Source organism: Pinus tabuliformis, chromosome 6 (assembly GCF_031772625.1).
Source record: "Pinus tabuliformis cultivar Carrire ecotype Pingquan chromosome 6, CPIR1, whole genome shotgun sequence".
Classification (NCBI taxonomy): domain Eukaryota; kingdom Viridiplantae; phylum Streptophyta; class Pinopsida; order Pinales; family Pinaceae; genus Pinus; species Pinus tabuliformis.
Genome location: NC_142292.1, coordinates 1840346434 through 1840370021, shown reverse-complemented (window position 1 = coordinate 1840370021; position 23588 = coordinate 1840346434). Strand labels below are relative to the sequence as shown.

The following is a 23588-nucleotide window of genomic DNA, read 5'->3' as shown; positions in this document are numbered from 1 at the left end:
CTTTAGTTTCTGCAAATAATGCATCCACCTTTTTAGTTAGTTGGTCAATTCTTTCATCATGATAATTGAGTATCCTTGTTGTCATTTCTCATTCTTAATGCAGTTTTCCATCGATTCTTGGACTGTACCGTGTCCTCTTTTTTTATTAGTTTATTGATTTTATCCATTAACACTTTTTTTCCTTCTCTCAACTCTTTTTTCTTTTTCCTTGTTATAAAAGACAATATCTTATATGATTGACCTTATCTCTATATTGTTTAACTTCTATAAATAATTCTCCCTACTTTTTTAACTTCATTTAGTTTTTTTTTTAATTATTTATTTTTTATAAAATGATTTTATTATAAATAAATAAATAATTCCTTTTTTTTTCTCTAACTTCATTTATGCTTTTCTTTAATTATTTATTTTTTATAAAGTGATTTTATTATAAATAAATAAATATTTATTTATTAAATTGATTTTTTAAATTACTTATTTTTAATGAGTAAATAATTATAAAGTTACTTGTTAAAAGTCAATTTGCAGGGATACAACCATACAATTGGGCATACTGGGGACACACAATTTATTTATTATATTGACCATACAACAGCATGAGTGTGTTTGTGGAGGGTGTAGATGTGTACGGGCATAGTCTGTACATCGGGAGCATATCCGAGTGTCAAATATATGGTCTAACGGAATTGTCCATCGAGTGCACGAAATTGGTTGCAAAGTCATATGGCTGTACAACGGCTGCAGATTTCATGCCAAATTTTAATTGATTGGTGGCCATAATTTGTAGCAAAAGAACGCAATGGTATCGCAGTCGCTGTATGACAGCCACTGGAAATACAACGGCGTGTTGTATGACAATTGGTTGCTGGGAGGTCATAGGACTGAGATTTTTTTTGCTTGCTTGTAGGCCAAGGCACGGGTGGTCTGCTCACGCTAATGCCAATGTTTTAAATAAATGTTACCTCTTTATACTTGAAGACAATTATTTCGCAAATATAAAATATATTGATGGTTGATAAAAATGATGGTATTATGATCAATCCTTTGTTTGCAAAGCTTTTTGGCAGCATGGTAGAAAATACAATTAGTAAGTGGGTGGAAGTAAAAGAAAAGAGGGCAAGAGGACAAGCGGGTTTTAGGCCAAAGCATTCTACAATGGATCATGGTATTACGCTGAGACACATTGTTGAAAAGGTTTGTGAGGACAAAGAAGAAATATTCTGCTGCTTTGTTGACTTCAAAAAAGCATTTGACGCAGTCGCTAGAGACAAGTTGTGGCGTAGAATGGAAGAACTTGAAATTCATTTCATTATAGAGCCACTGTCCATAGACTCTAAGAAGAGGTGAAAGTCAAAAGTAGAACCTCCATAGGTATTTCAAAAAGCTTTAGAAGTGACATTGGAGTCAAGCAAGGTTGTCCTCTATCTCCTACTCTTTTTGGCTTATATATTGATAAACTGGAAGAGTGGCTAAATCTACAAGGTGGAGATGGTGTTTGGTTGGGGGAGTTTGTGATAAAGCTTCTTTTATATGCGGATGATCTTGTATTGATTTCTAAATTGGCCCATGGATTGCAAATGCACCTATATGCCCTTGAGCATTTTTGTAGAGCAGTGGGGATGCAAGTCAATACTAGCAAGACCAAAATAATGATTTTCTCTAATAAAAGGAAGCAGAGCCAACATACGTTCTTCTTTGAAGGCAACATTCTTGAAGAAGTAAATGAGTACAAGTACCTCGGGATTGATTTCAACAACAAACTTAATTGGGAGGATTGCAAAAAGAAGAGAATTTTAGGAGGGTGGAAAGCATTATATGCTCTTCAAAACAGATGTATAGAGGCAAAGTTATGGGATTGGAAAATGACTAAAGTGCTTTTGGACTCCTAGTTTGCCTAGTGATACTATATGGGTGTGAATTGTGGGCTTGCAACAACCCGGTCTCAAAATGGAAACAAATTGAGAAAATCCAAAAATGCTTGATCATGAGCAAGTTCAAAATAAAAAGTTTTGTATCTTATGAGATAATGTTGAGAGAAACAGGAGCAACTCCCATCGAAGCAATTGCTATGGTGTGGCTCATAAGATATCTAAAAAGAATTGAGCAAATGGGAGTAGGTAGATGGCCTAATGTTATCTTCAATGAAGGCATGAGTAAAAGAAAAAAAACATGGATGAAACAAAACTACATATGGATGCAAAAAATGGAACATGTACCTCAATGCCCGACCCACAAATAGCAAGGAGCTAAGGGATTTTGTTATGGAAAAGTTTCATAAACGAGTATGGGGAAAAGAGTTGGGTAGAAAGAAGAAGTACTACATTGAGGAATTCAACCCTACGTGTGATTTACAACAAAAAGAGTTCATTGGAGCTAGCATTTCGTTGAGTGCAAAGGTTCTTATTGCTCAATTAAGAACCAACTCGCGTCAACTTCGGTGTGAAATAAGACGTGGAAAAGGCCTAAAGAAGCTTGGGAAGAACAAGTGTGTACATTTTGCACGTATGGGGCAGTGGTATCGGAAAAACATTTCATTTTGGAATGCGATGCATTCAAAGACATTAGAGAAAGTTATGGGAATATGTTAGCATCGGTTTCTTGGCATTGTCTTTTTAGTGAGGGGATTGTTGGAAAGTTGGGCCAGCTCATCATCAATTTGAACAAGAAAAGGATTGAATTGCAAAAGACAAAAAACAGGGAACTAATAATCCCGTAGACTATTTTTAGTCTTGTGGACGTTAAAATATCATTTCATTTCTTTTCATTATAGTAAAGGCTAAGGGGTATGTGCTCTTTGGCTTTTCAATAACTTATTTTAATTTATTATATATTATTATTACTATTATAGTAAAGACTAAGGGGTATGTGCTCTTTAGCTTTTCATTAGCTAATTAACTTATTATTATTTATTATTTAGTATTATTTACTATTTTTATATTTTAAACAAAAGCATAAGGGCAGGTTGGGGTGCTTGAAGAAATTGGACAGGGTTTGCTTACCCCTCTCTATAGATCTAATAGTAAATTGGGTAGCGGAATATAAAGTGTTTCTCTATTTCAACCTCACAAAGATGCCGACTGGCAAATCCTCTCTACTCATTCAATTGGTGATCTTTCTCAACTTGAAGTCATCATGAACCCACTTGGAATTGGCTTGGGGACAGATAAAGAGTGCACTGTGTATGGGGCTGGATAATGAGTCTGCCCCTTGCCTCTATGGAGTGCTTAGCATAGAAGGTCATCTTTTGACTTAACCCACACTAGGAGTTAGTCCAAGTGACCTACACAAACTGTTCAACCCCTGCTCAATAGGTAAGAGATGGCCAGATACAGACAGAGAGTATCTGAATGGAGAAAGCCAATCCATTCAAATACCAGCTGACTCCAAAAGGTCTGAGACCCTTGCAACGCTACACCTAGAACGACCATGAGGGCTAGATTAGTGGACTTCGTTGAGCAAATTTGTCTTCAATTTTTGTTGATACTAGATCCTTTTACTAGAAGAATGAAATAGCCCTTCAACTTTGTGTAGTTGGTGTGTTGGAAGTTGGTATGGACCCATGCCCATGTTGAAGATTAATTGTATTACTCCAAAGGTTGAGTCGAAGGAAAACTGGAATGGGGGCAGAAGAGAGTGATCCTAAACAAAAAAAAAAAACAATTTTTCAAGAAGTCAAGGCAGAAGGTGTTACTCCTTGCTATAGGACAGATCCAGACTGAGGGAATGGGTGAAAAGATCCCTTGAATACAAATTCCAAATATTAATGTGCATTGAAAGAGAATACATAGGTGGAGATAAAAACATCAATTTGTATTAGAGATTGGATCAGCTATGGAGCCAAAAGAAGAGCCAACATTGAGATTTGAATATTCCATTGATACCAATTGATGTGTTCCCAAGTTAGTTAGCAATAATATTCACACAGGAGTTCAAGAATGTGAAACACGATTGCCACAACTACCTGGATATGTTATACATTCTGTGTTACATTAGATATGTATAAGAGTACAAAATTGTGGTAGGTGGAGGTAGGTGGGGGTGTTATTTGAGATTTACAAATATAAAGTATAGTGTGAGATTGATTATTAGGTAAGATATTATCTCCAACCAAGTCTGCTATGGAAAGTTAGGTTAATGCATAAAATACTAATATAATACATCATTGACCAAGTATCATTGATCTTACAGTTATTGATATAGGATATGGGACTTGATGCCCCGTTTTGAATCTTGGTAGAACAAATGCTCTGTTGCATAAATTTTAAGATGCACTCCTTTTTATTTCATATCTTTTATGTTATTCATTGCACTTTAGAAAGGAAAGGAATTGCTTTAGTTATTGCCACTTGATATTGCTTTGAAGGTGGTTACGAATCCCATTGACTACTTTTGGTCATTTGAAGACTTTAGTATGATGCTTTCTTTTCAAGCATTTGAAAGTTCCAAAAAAATTGATGCATTGTTTACTCTTCCCCTCTTCACTTCCCTTCTCTCTCTATAATTAGGGATGAATGATAGCCTCCTAAATTACTAATCTCATGGTTTGAGTTTTGTTTTTCCTTTTCGCATAAATGGATGTTTGATTTATCTCTTCTAGTGCCTGTTTTATAGAGATCAACTCAGAATACATTTGAACATCAGTACCATTTTCATTTTAACAATGCATTTAATACATGCAGTTATTCAGGAATGTGTGGTAGATAACAAGGACAATGTCAATATTCGTTCCTTTATAATTTTTTAATTGCATTTCTAGCAAGGGAAGTGCAATCAGGCTATATGCTGTAATAACATTTAGTTGCCAAAATAAATTTCTTCCATTGAACTGTTGATATAAAAGTTTTTTATTTGTATATTGATACATAGGTATAAGATTCTGTATTGAGTTTTTCTACTGCAAAAGGTTGGACGGATATTTGACAGAGTGCACTCTTTGTATGGTTTAGGATAACAAGCTAACGATTGCAGCAATATAATTGTTTGGCAACTAAACATAATCAAAGTACTTTTCTTCAAAATGAGATGGATTGGAAATTTTCATATAATTCTGAGTAAGCTATGTTAATACTTGCACGCAGGATCCACCTCCCCTGCCCTATCTAACTGGGAAAAGTAGCAGGACCTATGATATCCCTTTAGAGGTATTTAGAATCTATGTTTGTCATGTTAACATATCATAGTTTTTGATGCTAACAGTTTAATTCTCAATTGATTCTGTGCTCCCTTTTTGAAGGATTATTTCAATTTTGTTTTTCACATTGTATGTATTTCATGAATTGCAACATTCTTATGCATGTCTTTTCTGAAGGTTGCCTTAAAACCAGCCGGGGAAGAGAAAGCTTCTGTTATTTGTAAGAGCAACTTTAAACACCTGTAAGAGAGAGGCTCCTTTCCTTGCTTTTTCTTTTTGTGTTCCGTGTTTATTTGTTGCCGTTTTCATCTGTCTATTTTTATCTTCTCAAAAGCATATCGTGTTTCTTCCTTTATTTCTGTAAAAATATACACAGTAAGTGGACGATTATTCATATATGTTAAACATTCGTTGGGTTTTTTGAAAGCAAATTTCCTATGATTTTGATATTCCAATTTTATTGGGGGGAGGTGATGGAGTGTTACCTATAATTCAGAACTTGTTTACAAAACTTTTAGAATCCTTTCTTTTTTCTTGGTTTAACAATGGTCTTACTCTGTAATAGTATATATCAATTCTTTTGGATTTCAACTATGATTCAATACAGTGTTGTCATTAGAGAAAAAAGTTGCAGCCTCAATTGTACTATTTCAGCTTCGGTTGACATTTTTCAAGGCAGTTTATTATTTTGTCACTAAATTCACAGTATTGTCATCTAATACTAATGAAAGTTGGTGATATGAGAAGCTAGAAACACTTGATAATTTTGTGAGAGAGAGACGGGACTCCTGAAAGTGACACTTGTAAGCTTCCCAGAATGAATGCACATAAGATTGGAGGCCTATATTTATAGGTCAGCCTCCTACCTAACTAAAGATTAAGTTGCCATTAGTACAATTGAGGCTGCTATAAAATATAAATGAAACAGCAATGGAACTAGACAAAATTTTAATACTTAACAACCCTATTCATCAAGGCAATCCAAGTGAAAATATACCAAATTGTTATGATAAGTTTCAGCCCTGTAGTGCAATCCTATCATGCACAAACCAGATCTGAAAACACTTATTTACAGCTGTAATACAGCAACAAAACAGCTCTTCTCTTCTTTAGTTATAATGTGAAATCTTAAAATAAGTACCCTTAATTTATTTCAAATCAACAAGAAATATAGCTGGAAATTACAAGCCATGAAGAACTTCACCAAAGGTCTGGTAGCCAAAAAACCAGGATTAGACTTTGCTTTGATACCAAATTTGATGGACCAATCTGATTTAAATCACTAGTGTTCAAAATATTTGGAACAATATAAAGAATTTTTTTTAGGATAAAATAATATATTGAATAAATGTAAGAGGAATTACAAGATGATTGACTACAAATGAGGGCCCCATATAAATACCTAGGTGGGTGTCTTTCCTCCTTGGGAATCATGTATTTTTGATAAGACATGGATTTGCATTATGAAGTGTTCTTTCATTATTAATTATGATTAACTATTTATAGTTATTTTATATATTACGTTTATTACATTAATATCCATCTTGCTCTGAAAACCAAAGACAATGAATGATGACAGTGCAACAATGAATAAAATCTCCAATAGGCTTGTGTGATATTTTTGTATGCCCCACTTATTTAGGTTTTAGGCCATTTTAATATGTTTATGGTTTGCTTAAAAAGCCATGGCAGGTTTAGTTTGTTGGTCTTGGGAGGGTAGCAGGGCAGGTTGAGACTTATCTTGTTGCCCCATTTGGAGTTGGTGTTAAATTTTCTAGCCCCAACAATTTGGTTAATTACTTCCTAGTAGATGTAGATCTACTGAATAAAAAACATGACTGAGATTTTAACACCTAAGGTATAGATAATAACAGAAGCAAATTAAAACACCAATCTCATACACATGCACACAAGATTTCTCCTGTTGAAAATCTGTTGTTTCATTATCAATAATTTACAACATACAACGGCTCCCTTGCTAGGATTATGGCCCTTTGAGGAAAAACACAAATACAACAATAAACCTGGCAATGATCTAGTTGATTAAACCATTGACTTGTCATTCGATTTGCTGGCTGATTTGGATCCTTCCCTTACTGCCCCTTGCACTCTTCGTTAAACCCTACACACTTGGATGAAAGTCCTTCTCCACCCAATCATTTAGATCTCACTATCTCACTGTGGTTGTGCTCAGTGCTACATGGTGCAGAATGAGCAAGAAATAAGGGTGACTGTGTCTTGGTCTAGGAGAGGCAGTTTAGGTCAAGGTTTTGTCATGGTCTTTGTACTCATCTTGTGAAGAATCTATAAGAAGAGGTTTGCGGGTTTTCCCCTCAAGAGGAGGGGTTTTAGCCCTGGCCCTTATTGTTTTGATTGCTATTTTGATGCATCGAACATGAACAATAATAAGGAACAAAGATAATGTTAAGAAGTACACAAGTAGTAATCAATGAAAGAGAATTTGATTTAAATGTTGCCTTACCCTAATTCTCAACACAAGTGTCCTTCAAACTGTGACAACAGTCCAAGAGAAGTTGTATATGAGCTGCTAAGTGGCTGAACAGATTCTTCATGAGTGACAAACTTTGATCTTCTCGAGGGGCAGGGATGCCAAGTGTTAAGGAGTGGTAGTTAAGTGGGAGACATTTCCCACCCAACTGATGGTCAATCTCCATGTGTTATCCCAACTCTCCCACTATTGTAACATGTGCTGCGTAGTACCTCTAATACGCCTGCATATGAGTTTAATTGGCAACGTATCCTCTTGAGTGAACAGGTAGAGAGGGGGAGACAACCCTACTAAACTCTATGCCAGCTTAGCCCCTCAACCAATTCACTGACCTTGCATTAAAGTCTTCAAATATGTGTCCATTAAGTGAAGTAATACGACCCTCCTAGGTGGAAACTCGACCCCCTTAAGTGGTAGCCTAACTGGGCCTTATGGATAGCTAATTCATGGCGCTTAGGTGGCCATCCAAATCATCTTCTAACTCAACCTTTGACTGCTCCTTCTTTGTCACTTTGCTGGATTGTTGATGACATTTAAGCAACCAAAAACATGTTTCCATGTCACCAATTTATTTAATAATTGATTTTCCTTTTCTTTTTCCTCACTTTTCTAGTAAAGTGGATTTTGGTGAGGAAATATTTATTTTTTGCACCCCAAAGTGGGTACTAAGAAAACGCTGGTACACCTGGTATGCACTTTGAGTACTTACATGGCATACAATATTTCCTAGTGCCACTTTTTAATTATTACATTCAATTTTAATACAAAATTTCTATTCTAAGTGAAAATTTTAATTATTAAAAAATCTTAAAAAATACCTGATGCAATTTTGTGAGACTCTGGGAAATGCCTAGACTTAGAACACACTCAAGGCTATTAAGACACACTCCAACTTTGAAGGTTATGAGTGAAAAAAGTTCCAATGTTGTTAAAAGCGCGATCGGGATTTAATCGGCGCCGGGAAAAAATCGGAAAAATCGTTAAAATCGGGAAAAAATCGGAAAAAATCGGGAAAAAATCGTTTGGCACAAAAATATTCATTTTTTTTCAATTTTTTTAATATCTAAACCATCTACAACATAAAATAAATACATTGACACATAAATATGATAAAAAAACTAATATATAAGATGTTTAATATCATTTCTAGCGCTAAAATCACACATAACATTGAATCATGTCCTGAATAGTAAGTCCTGAGTCCCAACTCAGCCTCAAAATATCAACAAAAAATATGATAATGTATCTCATCATGTCATAATGTCATATACAATAAAATGAAAGTCTAAGACTCTAATCCTATTGATTTCCTCTGCCCCTCTTGCGAGAAAATGTCACTGCTTTCCCTTTCCCCCTAGATGAAGATGCTGGTGCCTGTGGTGGTGGAAATGGCAGTGGAGTCTGACGTGCTCTAGAAGCTGAAGAAGTAGCTGTAGAAGTAGCAGCTACTGTAGGTAGACAGAGACCACGTCCTCTAGTGGTAGCCCGGGTAGGCGGTGTCACCTCCTCCTCCTGCTCCTCCAACTCCTCCTCCTCCTGCTCCTGCTCCTGCTCCTCCTCCTCCTCCTCCTCCCCCTCCTCCTCCCCCTCATCCTGCACTAACCAATCCTCAGTGGGATCCATGAGAGGCCTCTCGGTCTCAACCCTCCATTCAGCAGTGGTGTCAATCTCGTCCAATGAGATGGCTTCCATATCAGGTGTCTTGTCTAGTTGCCTCATCCACAATCGAAGATTGTAGTAGACATAGACCATGTCATTAAGTCTACGGGACTCCAACCTGTACAAAGTTCATGAAATAATAATTAATAATTAATATTATAAAAAAAAATATTGTTTAATGAATTCAAAAATTTATTTGGAAATTTGCAATATTTTAAATGTTTAAGTGTTAAGTTGTTAACCTATTGCGCTTCTTGTTGTGTATTTTTTCAAATACACTCCAATTGCGCTCACATCCCGAGGAGCTGCATGTTTGGCTGAGGATGCGTATGGCAAGCTTTTGCAAAAGGGGTACTCTGCCACCATACATCTTCCACCATGCGGCTACAACAAAATTACAAATAAACATAAGAAAAAAATGGAATTTGAAGAGACAATGAAATTTGAAACAAAGTTACAAACTAAAAAATACCTGGCATTTTGGCCGTCCTATCAAAGATAGCCATATCAAAGCCAAATGTGCCACCTGACATCTGATACGTCTCAATTTGTTTAGAGATCTCCATACGTTGTTCTGGAGTTCTCACCATCTTCTGGACACAGGTTAATAATCCATCCATGATCTCAGCATCAAAATCAAACCCACATGCATAAGAAAATGTAGGGTTCAGGAAAAGCCCAGCAGCATGAATGGGACGATGGAGTGTGTTGTTCCATCGCTCATCAATGACCTTCCATAGAAGGAGTTGTCTCTGGAACCCATCATCTCCCTTGTCATCATAGTAGGACCGAATGGCTTCTTTGGCCCTGTCCATGGCTTCATACAAATAGCCCATTGCGGGCTTCTCACCATCTACCAACCGAAGAACCTTTACCAAAGGTTCAGTGACAGCGCACACCTCCTGCACTCTCGCCCAGAAGTCTTCTTGGTATGAAACAAGTCTGCAGACGGCCTCTCCTTCTGGTTTGCGGCTCATTGGCGAAGAACGCCACTCCTCTGAAAGAAACATTCTCTTCAAATCCCACATAGATTTCAAGAGGGATTGAAGAGATATGAAACTCGTCGCAAACCGTGTAATGGCGGGGCGCACCAACTCTTTGTTGTTGGTGCATTTTCTCATCAAGCTAAGCACAGATGTGTGATTGTAAATAAATTTTGTGATGCTTTTTGATGAGTCAACAGTCTCTTTGACAAAGGGAATTTTCCCTATGTCCTCTAACATCAAATCAATACAATGGGCAGCACAAGGTGTCCAAAATAAAGTAGGATGCCTGTCCATAAGCATTCTACCAGCAACAACATAATTTGCAGCGTTGTCCGTTATGACTTGGACAACATTTTCTGCACCCACCTCCAAAATAAACACATCCAGCAAATCACATAAAGTTTTTGCATCTTTGATTTGATGAGTTGCATCAATAGATTTGATAAACATAGTCCCCCTGGGACAACTAACCAAGAAGTTTATAAGGGTTCTCCCCTTTTGGTCAGTCCAACCATCTGACATAACAGTGCATCCTGTTTGTGCCCAGGATTCCCTAAAATCCTCCAATCTTTGGGTGCAGTCACGCTTTTCATCTTGAAGAAGCCGGCCTCTGAAATCATGAAGAGAAGGGATTTTGTACCCCGAGCCAACACTGGCAATAGCATCAACAGTAGGTTGGAAAAATGGATTATTCCTTACAATGCTGAAAGGAATATCACTCCAGAGGAGAAATTTTGTCATCAACTTGTCAGCTTGTTCTTTTTCAGTTCTTTTCATCATTGAACCGATAGTTGGTTGTGCACCAGGTGTGGTTCGAGGAACAAAAAATGATGATGCAGCTACCGGATTGACTGACGCTGCAGTAGAACCAGTGCCACTTGGCCCACTTCCTTCAACTGACCTTTTTAGTTGCCTTTTGAGTTCTTCTTTGGCCTCTTTAGAGTGCTCTAATTCTCCCAATGCTCTCATGGCTTTTCGGATAATTTCAGCATTTGTATTAGGACAGGGCACCACATCACGTCCAGGGATTTGTGCAAGGTGGAACTTCAACCTGTACACCCCCCCGAATATCTCCTTTCCACACAACTTGCAATACAAGTTTTGTCTATCATTCGGAGTTTTAGGGTCACCATATTCCCAGAAAGGATCCAATTTCCTTGGCATGTTTGTTTTTGAATTTTGAATTTGCAAACCTATGGAAAAAATTAAAAATAAGGATTAGGAAATAGGAATTTAGGATTACATAATACAAATTACAATTTAGCATTTGCAAAATTACAAGTTAATTATTTCCAAAATCCCAATTTCTAAACCCAAGTTACCCAACCAAATGCCAATGGCAAATGCAAAAAAACAATGAAAATTCAAAAAAAATAAACAATGTTTAAAGAAAATGAGAAAATAAAAATAAAAAATTGGTTCTCATAGTCATAACAAATAACCCATCCCAAATCAATGAAAAATTTCCAAAAATTCTTTAAAAACAATGAAAAACAAAGTTTTTATAGAAGCAAAACAAAAAAAAATTAATCTACATACCTGGTTTATGGACAAACTGGTGATCTTGGCTTGGATTCCTCCTAAAATCGCTTGGATTCGCTCCCAAATCCGACGGCAACCCTCTCCCTCACTTCTTCTCCTCCTCCTCCGCACGGACTGCTCAATGAAATAAAATAAAAATCGATTTTCCATATAAAACGCCCGCTGCCCGCGCCTCTGGCGATTTTCACCGAAAAAATCGCGATTTTTTCGAAAAAATCGCCTATAAAAAAAAGTGCCGATTTTTATCGATAAAAATCGCGATAAAATCGGATTTGCGAAAAAATCGCGATTTTCCGATAAAATTGCGATTTTATCGCGATTTTAACAACACTGGAAAAAACTCGATTAGTTATTTATCGGTGAAAGCGAATATAATTAATCAAGTGAAAAAAACACTCTAGAGTGACTTCCTTGGTAATCAGGTCCCAAGGGTCTAAGCCTGTTACATAATTTCATCATGCTAGTGTCATTTATTACAATTCCCTTGTAGGGCTATGGAATTACATAGAGGAAAGAAAGAGGAGTTAGTGAGAGAAAGGGCTAGAAATCTCAGCAGACGGTGAAAAAGGAATTTCATCTAGAGGTCAAAGCCAAGGGAGGAAAATATTGAGAGAGATTTTAGCAGCAAGAGATCATTTCCAACAGGATTGTACAATAAGTTTAGCAGATCAGAAAGGAACAGTCGCATGCGTGAGCTAGAGATCTCACACGTCTCTCGGGGAGGGTTTGTAACTTCGTACAACTGGTAGAAGTGCCCAGGTGTGTAGAAGTCCACATCGGCCACATGATTGAGGTCAGGTTGTAGGCTGAATCAAACAGCAGGTTGCTGGGGTGTTTCAATGGAGATTTGGAGGGCCATACATCTGGTACAAGTGCCCATAAAATATCTGTAATTGTTATAGCTTGTATTTTTTAGTAGGGTCATTTTCCCAGTTAGGGAGCCTTTACTGTTCTAAGTAATAAAAATGAAGCTCAGTTGGAGGGTTAATTTGTGTGTGAATTATTTCCTGTGGTTGTTTTTGTTGTAAATTTCAAAGTTAAAATTCTAGTGTGTTTTTATTCAGTAAGCGCAAATTTAAATTTCTGGGTTATAAATTTACTAGGAATAATAAACCAGATTTCGAATTAGAAGTTTAACAATAACACAAATGAGTCAATACTTTTTGTATAGTTTTGAGAATACTCTTCTTATTACTTGCATAGTTGGTCTCATCTCATCTTTTATATTGCTTTCACTTAGAACACATCATGTTATATCATGATTGACCTACAAAAGAAACCTCTAGGGTGACACTGGGACGCACATTTCACAACTTTGTGAGCTTGGATTTCAGATCTGCGGCTATTTAGGTGTGTTCTCCTAAGAGCTCTTGCATTCCCACTACAACACATTTGCTTATTGTGGCATTCATGCTGGTTTCTTAACATCTCTTCATGTTGCACAAAATATCTGGCATATGATGTTTTTACCTATACTCAACATCTTGCTCTATGAGTGCAATGCTTTTAGTCTCACTTTGTGGCTACTTTGTTGAGGGCTTTGAAATTTGAAGTCCGTTGAAACAAAAAAGAATTATCTTCAAAATGTTAACTCTCATATCTTCTTGAGATCACCAATGCAATATGCAAAGTGCAAAGTGAACATAGTCTCAAATTTCCTCACAATATGTCTTCAAACACATAGTCCAAATGATGCCTGCTCTGATATTGTGAATGCTTTTTAGAAGAGACATTGAGATAGATAGGTTTTATTAAAATGTCCATGAGACCAAAGTGGTCTATGGGATGGAAAGTTAAATTAGTAATAAATAGGCCATGCCTTGTGAAAGGTAAAACCAAAAAGTGTTTCCAAGGTACAGAAAGTATGATGGAAAGGCAAGGCGTTGTCCTAGGTATGCTGCTGAGCAGAGTTACTTATTTATCCCTACCCCTGTTGAGGTGTGTCAGTTGCTCTGCCCTTTTTCCTCAGCTCTAAGGTGCATCATCCTTGAAGTTTTCTGTATGGTGTCCTCAAGCTGCCTTCCCTGGAATGCTGCTGTCTTGTTGATCCGCTCTAGTCCTGAGTTTTCTCGTGTGTATGTATGCTTCACACCAGAGTAGAAAGCACTACTTGGTTCTCTGCCTCCCTGAATCACAAACTTGGCAGATCCTGTCTTCACATTCTTTTTTTGGGCTACTTCCACTATCCCTTCTTGCATTTGAGCCCATGGCAGCTTTGTCCATAGCTGATCTAGTATATCCTTCTCTTTCCAAGGGACATATAGTCTCAAGTTGTCCTGGATCAGGATCTTGCCCATGGGGTTGTACTGGTCAATCTAATACTGTCTTCACATTCTTTTTTTTTGGCTACTTCCACTATCCCTTCTTGCATTTGAGCCCATGGCAGCTTTGTCCATAGCTGATCTAGTATATCCTTCTCTTTCCAAGGGACATATAGTCTCAAGTTGTCCTGGATCAGGATCTTGCCCATGGGGTTGTACTGGTCAATCTAATACTGTTGTTCTCTGCTCCTTCCACTTTCATTTTTCTTTCCTATAACGAGCCTGTAAGTTGTTATTGAATATTAATAGTCAACTGTAGTAAAATTGGAGTCAAAGATTCAATATGTATTCAAGTGCTAACTAGTTAGGATTACCAGAACATTAATCTTGGTCACTTCTCTTTTAGGGTGACCCTTATTTTAGTAAGTTCTTACTCCAACATTGATGAAGAGTTTGATGGTGTAAGTAACAATATACTTTCGTCAGGTTATTTGACCCAAGTAATGTTGTACAGGCATGGATGTGGCATAGAAAGTAATTGTAATGCATCCACTAATTGCCATGATAACAAGTTCTTATGGTTGCTATCGTGCACAATCATTGAGAAATTTGCATTTCAGAGCTTCTTTGGAGTTAGATTTTTGCATCACAGGATTCTTGTGAGGATCACACACAATAGGATTTGAAAGAATAATTCCTGCTAAATCCTAACCAAACTTGATTTATTGTTAATGCCAAGTGGTTTTAAGTAGCTTAAAAAGATAGTCCCAATATATAGAAGAGAATCATTTCTGAACAGGCAACTGAATATTCTAACTACTTACTGAACTAATTGAACAAGAATTTCCTGGTGGTTTTCTACATGTTTCCTCAGTTCAGCCTGTTGCTTTTTAAATATCTATCTAATAATTTGCCTTCATAGGAGTGTTCAATAATTCCTTTTAAATGCAATTTGTTTTGGGGTAAGATGACTGCTTTGTGTTCCTGCAATTTAGAGTGAAGAAACATCGACTGATTTCATAAATAAACATTTTGTGGATCAGATATTGGACAATTGAACAACAACTTGCACACCATACCATCAATGGTTGTAATTTGAGGTCTGGAGATTTGCTAGGATCTGGAACCATAAGTGGGCCTGTAAGTCATGACTTCAAGTTCTAGTTGCTTTCTAAAATTTCATAAATTTTGACACAATTATATGGTCAAAAATATTAGATTGACTGGTTTTATTGTAGTTTTGGACCATGTAGATGGAGTTCTTAATTTTTACCTTCACAATATTACACATTGAATCATACTTACAGTTAGATTATGATTTCATTTTGTAGTGAAGCATCTTTAGCTGAGTAGTTCTTGGATTATGCAGGAGCCTGAAAGTTTTGCTTCCCTATTAGAGCTATCATGGGATGGGAAGAAGCCACTGAAACTTGGAAATAATATCTCTCGAACATTTGTGGAAGATGGTGATGAGGTCATTTTAACAGCATGCTGTCAGGTTATGACATTTCTACTTTTAAGTATTTTGCCTCTGAAGTATGATGACTCTCTGTTATCCTGTTATATGCAAGTGGAAAAGTAAAACCTTTCTTCAATAGCAGTGTTATGGTGTTATTTGATAGGAATGTTATACAGCAAGTGCAAGAGTGCCAATTCACTATTCTGCTTTTGCATCTATTTCCTTTATGTTTATATCCGTGGCAGTGATGAAACAACCAGTTCAGTACGTCAGTGGTTGGTATTTCTGTGTCCTTAGTAGATAGTACTACCTTAATTTTAATTTAGAGAAGGTTTTTGCAAACATTAAGAGATCTATAATATTGAATATATCATATTAATACCTTGATTAATTTTGTCTATATTGAACCATCTAGGACCGAAAACATTAAGTGCTATTAGAGATATAGATCCACAGTTTACTCATAATGTGATAATGCGGGAGCATTCTCTATTTGTTGAAGTGTCATTTCTGTACAATACAGTAACACTCCAGCAACAAATCTTTAGAAAGCAATGTATTGCTCTTCAAACTCGATGAGAATTAACTATATCCAATGCATTAAGAATTAACTACCACTATATCCAATGCATTAAGAATTAACAACTAGTATGTCATTTATTACAGATATGCCTGTCAGGGGAAAGAAACCACAACGAAAATTAAACTATTGAATTCTATTTTTATTGCTGTTATTAGTGTTGAAGGAAATGTAACTAGGTTCGGTCTTCATAAATGTAATTTTGATATTTGTATTTATTCAAGAAAAGAGAAATTATTTTTATAGTATTTGTCAAGCACATTTTAAAGTGCTTCTAGAAAGTCAAAGTCAAAATGTAATTATGATAAGACCCTTCAAGGGCATGTTACATCATGAATGTCAATGTACAAGGTCATGGGAACATCTCCAGGACAAGTCAAATCTCTCCTAGCTTCAATGAAGTCTCCAAGCAGCAAAACAATGAATAAAAGATGAAATATGATGAAACTGTCAAGTTGGCCTAAAGGACAGTCAAGTCGGCCTAAAGAGGAGGGGCAGACCTCTATTTATAGAGGCTGTCCACTCCTCATACAATGCATTCATAGCTCTAAAATTAGCGCAGAAAACAGAGATGAAGAAGGGTGATAAAAGGACAAGAAAAGGAGCCTCTAGTGCAGCGTACAAGGAAGAGACTAGACCGAAGTTGAAGGGACTGTTTTCTAGGGTAGAAAACAGTCACACGTGCGAAAAACAGACCTCTTCCTGCAGTCACAACAGCACTATATTTACGGTCACATAATATTTTTGTTTGGTCTAATAAACAAGGCATATAAGGCCTCTCCATCCAGCGAAGAAGAAGGAAAAGACAACGAAGATAAGGAGACTACTTTTAGGGTTTCTATCCACACGTGCGAGGATTTCAGAAGTGAACTTTTGCAGATTTGACAGCAGATGAAGGCAGCAGATTGAGAGGCATCATTCGGAAGTATAACTAAGTCTACAAGGTCTCTCTAAGGAAAGCAAAGAAGGTTCTCCCTATAACGAAGAAAAGAAGCCCTAATTTTCTAGGGTTTCTCCTAAGAAGAAAATAATTCTGACTTAGACAAGCAACAAAAGAAGGATGGAGTATTAAGGAGCAAAGTGCCAGAAGGAAGAGGTCCATGTGCCGAAAGTTATAGTGCAGAAAGAGGAGGGATTTGACTTATGCTTGGAGGGTATCCTAGTCAAGGGCCTAGGGTTTGGCAATTGTAAAAATAAGAAGCTTCAATAAGAGAAAACTTACAAAGGATTTTCCTCTCATGAGTGGAGAGGTTTTGTCCCTCGCAAAGAGCCAGCCTTTGTGTTCTTGTTATTTTGGGGTCTAGGGTTTGGCAATTGTTCAAATAAGAAGTTTCAATAAGCGAAAACTTACAAAGGGTTTTTGTTAAATTGGCAACTAGGGCCAAACTCCATGTGGGTCAGCTTATTTATGGCAGCTGATATTTTTATTGGATCCCTCTCGTCGAGAGGTGTAGGATTGATCCAAAGATCATCCGATTCCGATATGTATTTATGGAGATATGAATTTATTTAGATTATGGTTTTATTATCTAGCCGACCAGCCCTTACGTAGGCTCAGGAAGCCCAAATGTCATGACTATTCATCATATATGTTTTAGTATAGATATAGAGGACTTGAAGTCATTTCAACTCACATTCTTGATGTGATCTCCTCTCCACGTCTTGGGTTTTGGAGAAGGAGAGTCACAAAAAGAATACGCTATCCTTGTTTGATGATGCCCTAGCCAACGCATGCTGATCCAACACAGGGACAAGGAGACTCCTTCAACGCAGTCATGAAGACATATATACACAGTCAAATGATGCTCTAACTCATTGCTAAGAAGAGGACTATTACGCTGCTCATGGAAACTCACTTATATGTTGTTCATGGTTACGCTGTTCATGGTGACATTTATACAGTCAACGTGATGCCCAAATTAATATGCAGGGCAGAGATCCTTACACGCAGTAGTCTATGTAATGGGTCAAGGCTTGAAGTCACAACCTAAGCATGGAAGCCGCAGTGATAACATAATGAAGCACGTAAAAGCCGCAGTCATGGTTGAAGATGCTGTAAGGGAAATAAAGGCCGCAGTAATGCCCTAACTGCAGTAGCCGCAGTAAGGAAGTCACCTAGCCGCACTTAGCCGCAGTAGCAAAGACTCATACGCAGTCAATGGTGACACTCAGCCCTAGCCGCAGATCATTGATGACATTTATAAGCAGATCATGGAGACTTCTTAATACGCTGTTCATTAAGGTCTTTATACGTTGTTCATAAAGGACTTTATACGCAGATCTTTGATGACATTTATAAGCAGATCATGGAGGCTTATGTACGCTGTACATGATGACACATTCGCAGATAAAAGACTTTATATGCTGAATATACGTTGTACATGATATGTAATCTGGGCACATCTAAGATCAGTCTTGATGTGCTATGAAACGTTAAAAGGAAGATCTCGGTATATAGATCACAGTAACATACATCCTGTACAGCTGTGACTTAAAGTATTAAATGATGCATATTATTAAAGTATTAAATGATGCACCATGGGCAGCAGTTGAATGAGAACATGGACATGATGCACAGCAGTATGATGATAATACACATTTGTAAGGACAACAACATGATGATGATGCATATTAGTAAGGGTTGCATGATAAGATCATGAACATGAAGGGCAGCGTGATAAGATTATGGACATGGGGAGCATGATGATTATCATGATTAGTGCAGCATGGTGCAGTATGTTGTGGTGCAGCAAGAGGACCAGATGCAACATGATGATAGGTGAAGGAGTCATCTTGAGAATCAGTTGAAGCAGAATGTCTTGAATTGATCTCATCGCTATACGGAATGATCTAATGCTAGATCTAGATAAGTCAAAGTGTTGACTTTTGTTGTAAATGTACTCTCTCTCTCTCTCTCTCTTTCTCTGCTGAACTTTGAAGAAAATAAAAGAAGAATTGATCAAGGGTTTCCCCACACATTGTGGGGTTTGTCCCTGGTTCGCGCCACATCTTGTGTCCTCTTGTCTTGGCTTGTCTTCTGCGATTTATATTTATGTTCTATCTGCAATTTACTTTATGCTGATGTGATTGCTAATGTGGAAAAGAAATTGAAATAATTTGCTCTAGCATAAAGCATACCAAAAATTAACAGTTTTCCTCTCAAGAGTGGAGAGGTTTTGTCCCTGGCAGAGAGCCAAACTTTGTGTTCTTGTTATTTTGTTTTGATAGAAGTTTGATGAAACACACACACTAATAAGAAGAAGAAGATAAATTGTAAAAGTGCATCACAAATTGTTATCAAGTAACGAAGAATCACACTACACTACGTTGGCCTAGATTCTTCAACAATTAGGGCACCTTGATCGAAGCCCAGAAGAGGGATAGCTTAGTTTATTAGCTCAAGGTGTTATGAGTTTTGGGTGCTTTGATCAGCAAAGAAACAAAGAATGAATGAGAATGTAATATTCTAATTAGAAAATTTACAGTGAAATACCAAAACGTGCACTATCTACAGGCTACAACACAACCATAACATGAAAAATCTAAACACGATGCATGCAATGACAAATTAGAACTCCATAGGGCAGTATTAATGAATTTGAGCCATTTTATTGATAATCATGGGAATCTGAATAGAAGTGGAGATGAAAAGTATGCACCTGGGCTTGCTACAGTACGTAAGAAAATACCCAGGTGAAAATAACTGAACGACTCCACCCAAAATGACTTCTCCAAGCTGTGCATTCAACCCAGAAATTTTTGCAACTGCTGCTGTAGGTGAACTGAGGTTTGGGGCTCCAAAACTCCTCCAAAAGTTCTGCAAAATTAGGATCAGGCTCCTTGATGCTCGTCCAAGATAAGTGTTTTGGGCTAATTCCGACCTCTTGGAATTACCCAATTTTAGTGCCACACCCTCCTTCATTGGTTCTACGTCCCCCACAAATGTTGTTGCTGATTTAGCCTTAATTCCCTCCTCAAATGGCTGTATAAATTCCGTGCAAATTCTCTCGGAAGATAAGAGTGAAATTCTTTTTCAACTCCAGCACAAACCCAACTAGAATCTGCCCCATGAATTCTACCCAGCAAAGCCTCTGCACAGGCCCTAGAAATGAGGAATTTGGTTCTCATTGGAGTAGCAATGTCCCAAATTCTCTGGCTGGAATTCCCCTTGAAGACCCCTCGGTTTAATGGAATGCGTTTTGTCACTGCATCCTCTTGGATGCTCGAACTGATTGAAAAATAGCTGAAAAGACCCACGAACTCCAGCAATCTTTTCTCCACTAAGCTCTAGGATTCCCTCCTAGGGTGGCACTCTAAGTCCACTGAAAGAGAGTTGGGAATTTTTCCTTGAAATCCCTGTGCTCAATGCACTAGTTGACTTGGCTAAACAACTCAAGTAAGCTCTCAAGTTAGCTGCAAAAACAAAGAACTTGAAAAATGAGTTTGCTCTTGACTTTTATAGCTGCTTCCCTTCTCATCCTTGTGGCCCCCACTAGCTCGAATCCCCTTGTACATTTTTCCTCTTTGTGGGTCGAATTCCTCCCATGGGTTCGAATTCCCCTTTTTGGTGTGACCCCCACAATCCACCAACTTTAATTTTACCCAAATCTCCTAAGTTGGCTTTCCTTTCCCTTAGCAAAACTAATTTCAAGTCTTCTAACCCATTATCCCAAATCCCATCGCCAAAATATTTATAAGAAAATAAAACTGCAAAACTGGGAATTCACCTTAGTCAATTTTATCTGTTGGGGATATGACAATCCTCCCCTCCCAAATGTTGCTTGTCCTCAAATAATTGAAGTGTTGGATGCTGTAAAATCTATTCCCCTTCCCACGTGGCATCCTCCTCTGGTAAGTCCTTCCATCTCACAAGGTACTCCCTGATAGTTCTGCTCGTGAGTTTTCTTTCCCTCTCTTGCAAGATGGCCTCTCGTGTTAAAACCAAGTGCCCCTCATCATCTAGAGGCGGTAGCTTCGTAGTGGCTATCACCTGCTGCCCCAAAGCCTTCTTCAGGCAAGAAACATGGAAGACATTATGCACCTTGCTTCCGGGTGGAAGCTCAAGCTCATACACTACCTCCCCTACTTGCCTGGTTACCCTGTATGGCTCATAGCAATAGGGCTTGAGCTTTTCAGGTCCCTTCTGTTTTAGCGTGGATTGCTTATATGGTTGTAGCCTTCGGAATACCAAGTCCCCTACCTCAAATTACCTCTCTACTCTACCCCTGTATGCATATAACTTTTGTTGGTTTTGGGAAGTTTGCAAATTATCCTTGAGACATCTAAGGATATCTTGGCTCTCCTGTATCTAATCCTTTGCCCTTGGGGGTTGGCTGTCTGCAAAGATCACATCGGCAAAGGTTAGCGGATCATAACCATAAAAGGCATGGAAGGGCGTCATACCTATGGACATATGGTATGGGGTGTTGTAGCAGTACTCTCCAAGATACAACCACTTTGCCCACACTCTCTGTTGCCTAGTCACATAGTTGCGCAGGTAGCCCTCCAACCACTTGTTCACGATCTTTGTCTGACCGTCTGTTTGAGGATGGTAACTCGTACTAGGTGTAAGCTCGGTGCCCACAAGGTGAAACAACTCTTGCTAGAAACCACCCATGAATTTGCTCTCTCTATCACTGATAATAGTCTTAAGCAAACCATGTAGTCTAAATACCTCCCTGAAGAATAGCTCTGCCATCTGAGAAGCTGAGTACTTGGATGGAATGGAAAAGAAATGAGCAAACTTCGTCAATCTGTCCACCACCACAAAAATGTAATCTCGCCTTTGAATTGCTGGTAGCCCTGTGATAAAATCCATCTATATATCCTCCCATTTCTGCTCAGGGATTGGAAGAGGCTCAAAAGTCCTGTCGGATGAGTGTGTTCCCCTTTGTTTCTATGGAAAGTATCACACTGCCGTACATGCCTTAAGACGTCCTCTTTGAGCCCTTGCCAAGTGAAGCGCTCTCTAATAGTTCTGTACATCTTGAGGAATCCCTAATGCCTTGCCAAAAGCGAATCATGAGCAGGTCGCAGGATCTTCTCCCTCATCTGTGAGCCTGACACTAAATAGATCCTGTCCTTGTAGTAGATGACCTCATCCATCACCCTGTATCTATCATCCCCATGAGTAGCATCCAAGATATCGCATGCATGCTAATTCTTGGAGTACTCCATTTCGAGGGGAGATATTAAGCTTATTTCCTTATATGGTCTCCTTATGTGATTCTTTAATCAACTTCTTGAGGTTCCTTAGATTAATTTCAATAGATCCTTAAATTGTCTTTTTCCTCCTTCTTCACCTTAGCTCCATTCTCCAGTGTTTAATGATGTTGATCCCAGGCTTCTTAATAGATTTTGTTATCTCCTAATTCCACTGTATGAGAAGATGATTCCTTTGATAGAGTGTGAGGTTGTTTACTCTTTCTTGTCATATGCCTAGATGCTTCACTGTCAATAATCCATGCATTATCATTATTAAGTGAACCTGTAAGTGCAACTAGGAACCCTTGGCTTTTGACTTTGTTGAATAAGTAGTAGAAGATCTTTTTGATACAACTTCCTGCAGTATTGAATCCCATTCTTATCATAGAGGGAGTAATCATTTCCTTCAAGCCAACGATGTGATCTTCAATCTTCTTTGACCTTAGCTCTGATACCATGTTGAGAAATCAATGTTAGTAGGATTAGGATTAGATTTCTCTTTCTTGATAATTACTTGTGAATTATGTTGGCTTCTTTTACTTATTTGTTATATTATCTTTCATCAAGCAATTACCAAATTATGTGTGCATGAAGATTACAAAAACCCAAGACACAAGATGTAAGCCCTCTCCTAGGGCAAAACCCTATCTAGGGGAAAACCTAGTCAAAATCTCTTCCTTCAATAGTTTTCCTTGAGACTCTTCAACCTAGACAAAGGCCTCCTCCACACCAAGCCAACCTCTTCTTCGATCCAACCTTCGACCTAGTAGCAACAGAACTTTGACCCTAGCAACTTTGATTTGGCAGCTTTCAACATCAACAACAACTTCGACTTGGCAGCTTCTAGCATCAGCAGTAGCTTTGACTTGGCAACTTTCGGCATCAGCAACAGCTTCGACTTTCCAACATCAGCAACAACTTTGACCTTGACAAGGAGACTTCGATATCCTAAACCAACCCACACAAGGGAGTGAGAGAGACACCAAAACTTCGATTTCCTTCTTCCCTTCCTTCTTGACCAAACTCGCAGTCCTTTTAGCCCCTTCCTTGAACTTTGCATTTTCCCAGCATCTAGCTTCTAGCCTTAGATATCAAACTATACTTGAGAGAGCGAGATACTCCAGATGAAGTCGAACTGCTTTGTATATATAGCCTTCCAATGAGGTCGAATTGCCTTCCTTGAGGCCGACTTGATCTTCTTGAGGCCAACTTGGTGTCGAGGTTACATAATTCATTTTTGACTCAAAAATAATTCTT

The 23588-nt window shown here is 37.9% G+C and overlaps 1 protein-coding gene across 2 annotated transcripts in view; it reads left to right on the top strand.

The window, feature by feature from the left end:
- The window catches only part of LOC149266362 (fumarylacetoacetase), a 184077-nt gene that overhangs the window by 147874 nt on the left and 12615 nt on the right, over positions 1-23588 (top strand). For both annotated transcript variants that reach the window (XM_089430445.1, XM_089430443.1), the window contains exons 10-13: positions 5079-5141; positions 5309-5373; positions 15132-15228; positions 15458-15586. In XM_089430445.1, the coding sequence (XP_089286571.1) occupies positions 5079-5141; positions 5309-5373; positions 15132-15228; positions 15458-15586 (354 nt within the window). The remainder of the gene's footprint in view (positions 1-5078; positions 5142-5308; positions 5374-15131; positions 15229-15457; positions 15587-23588) is intronic.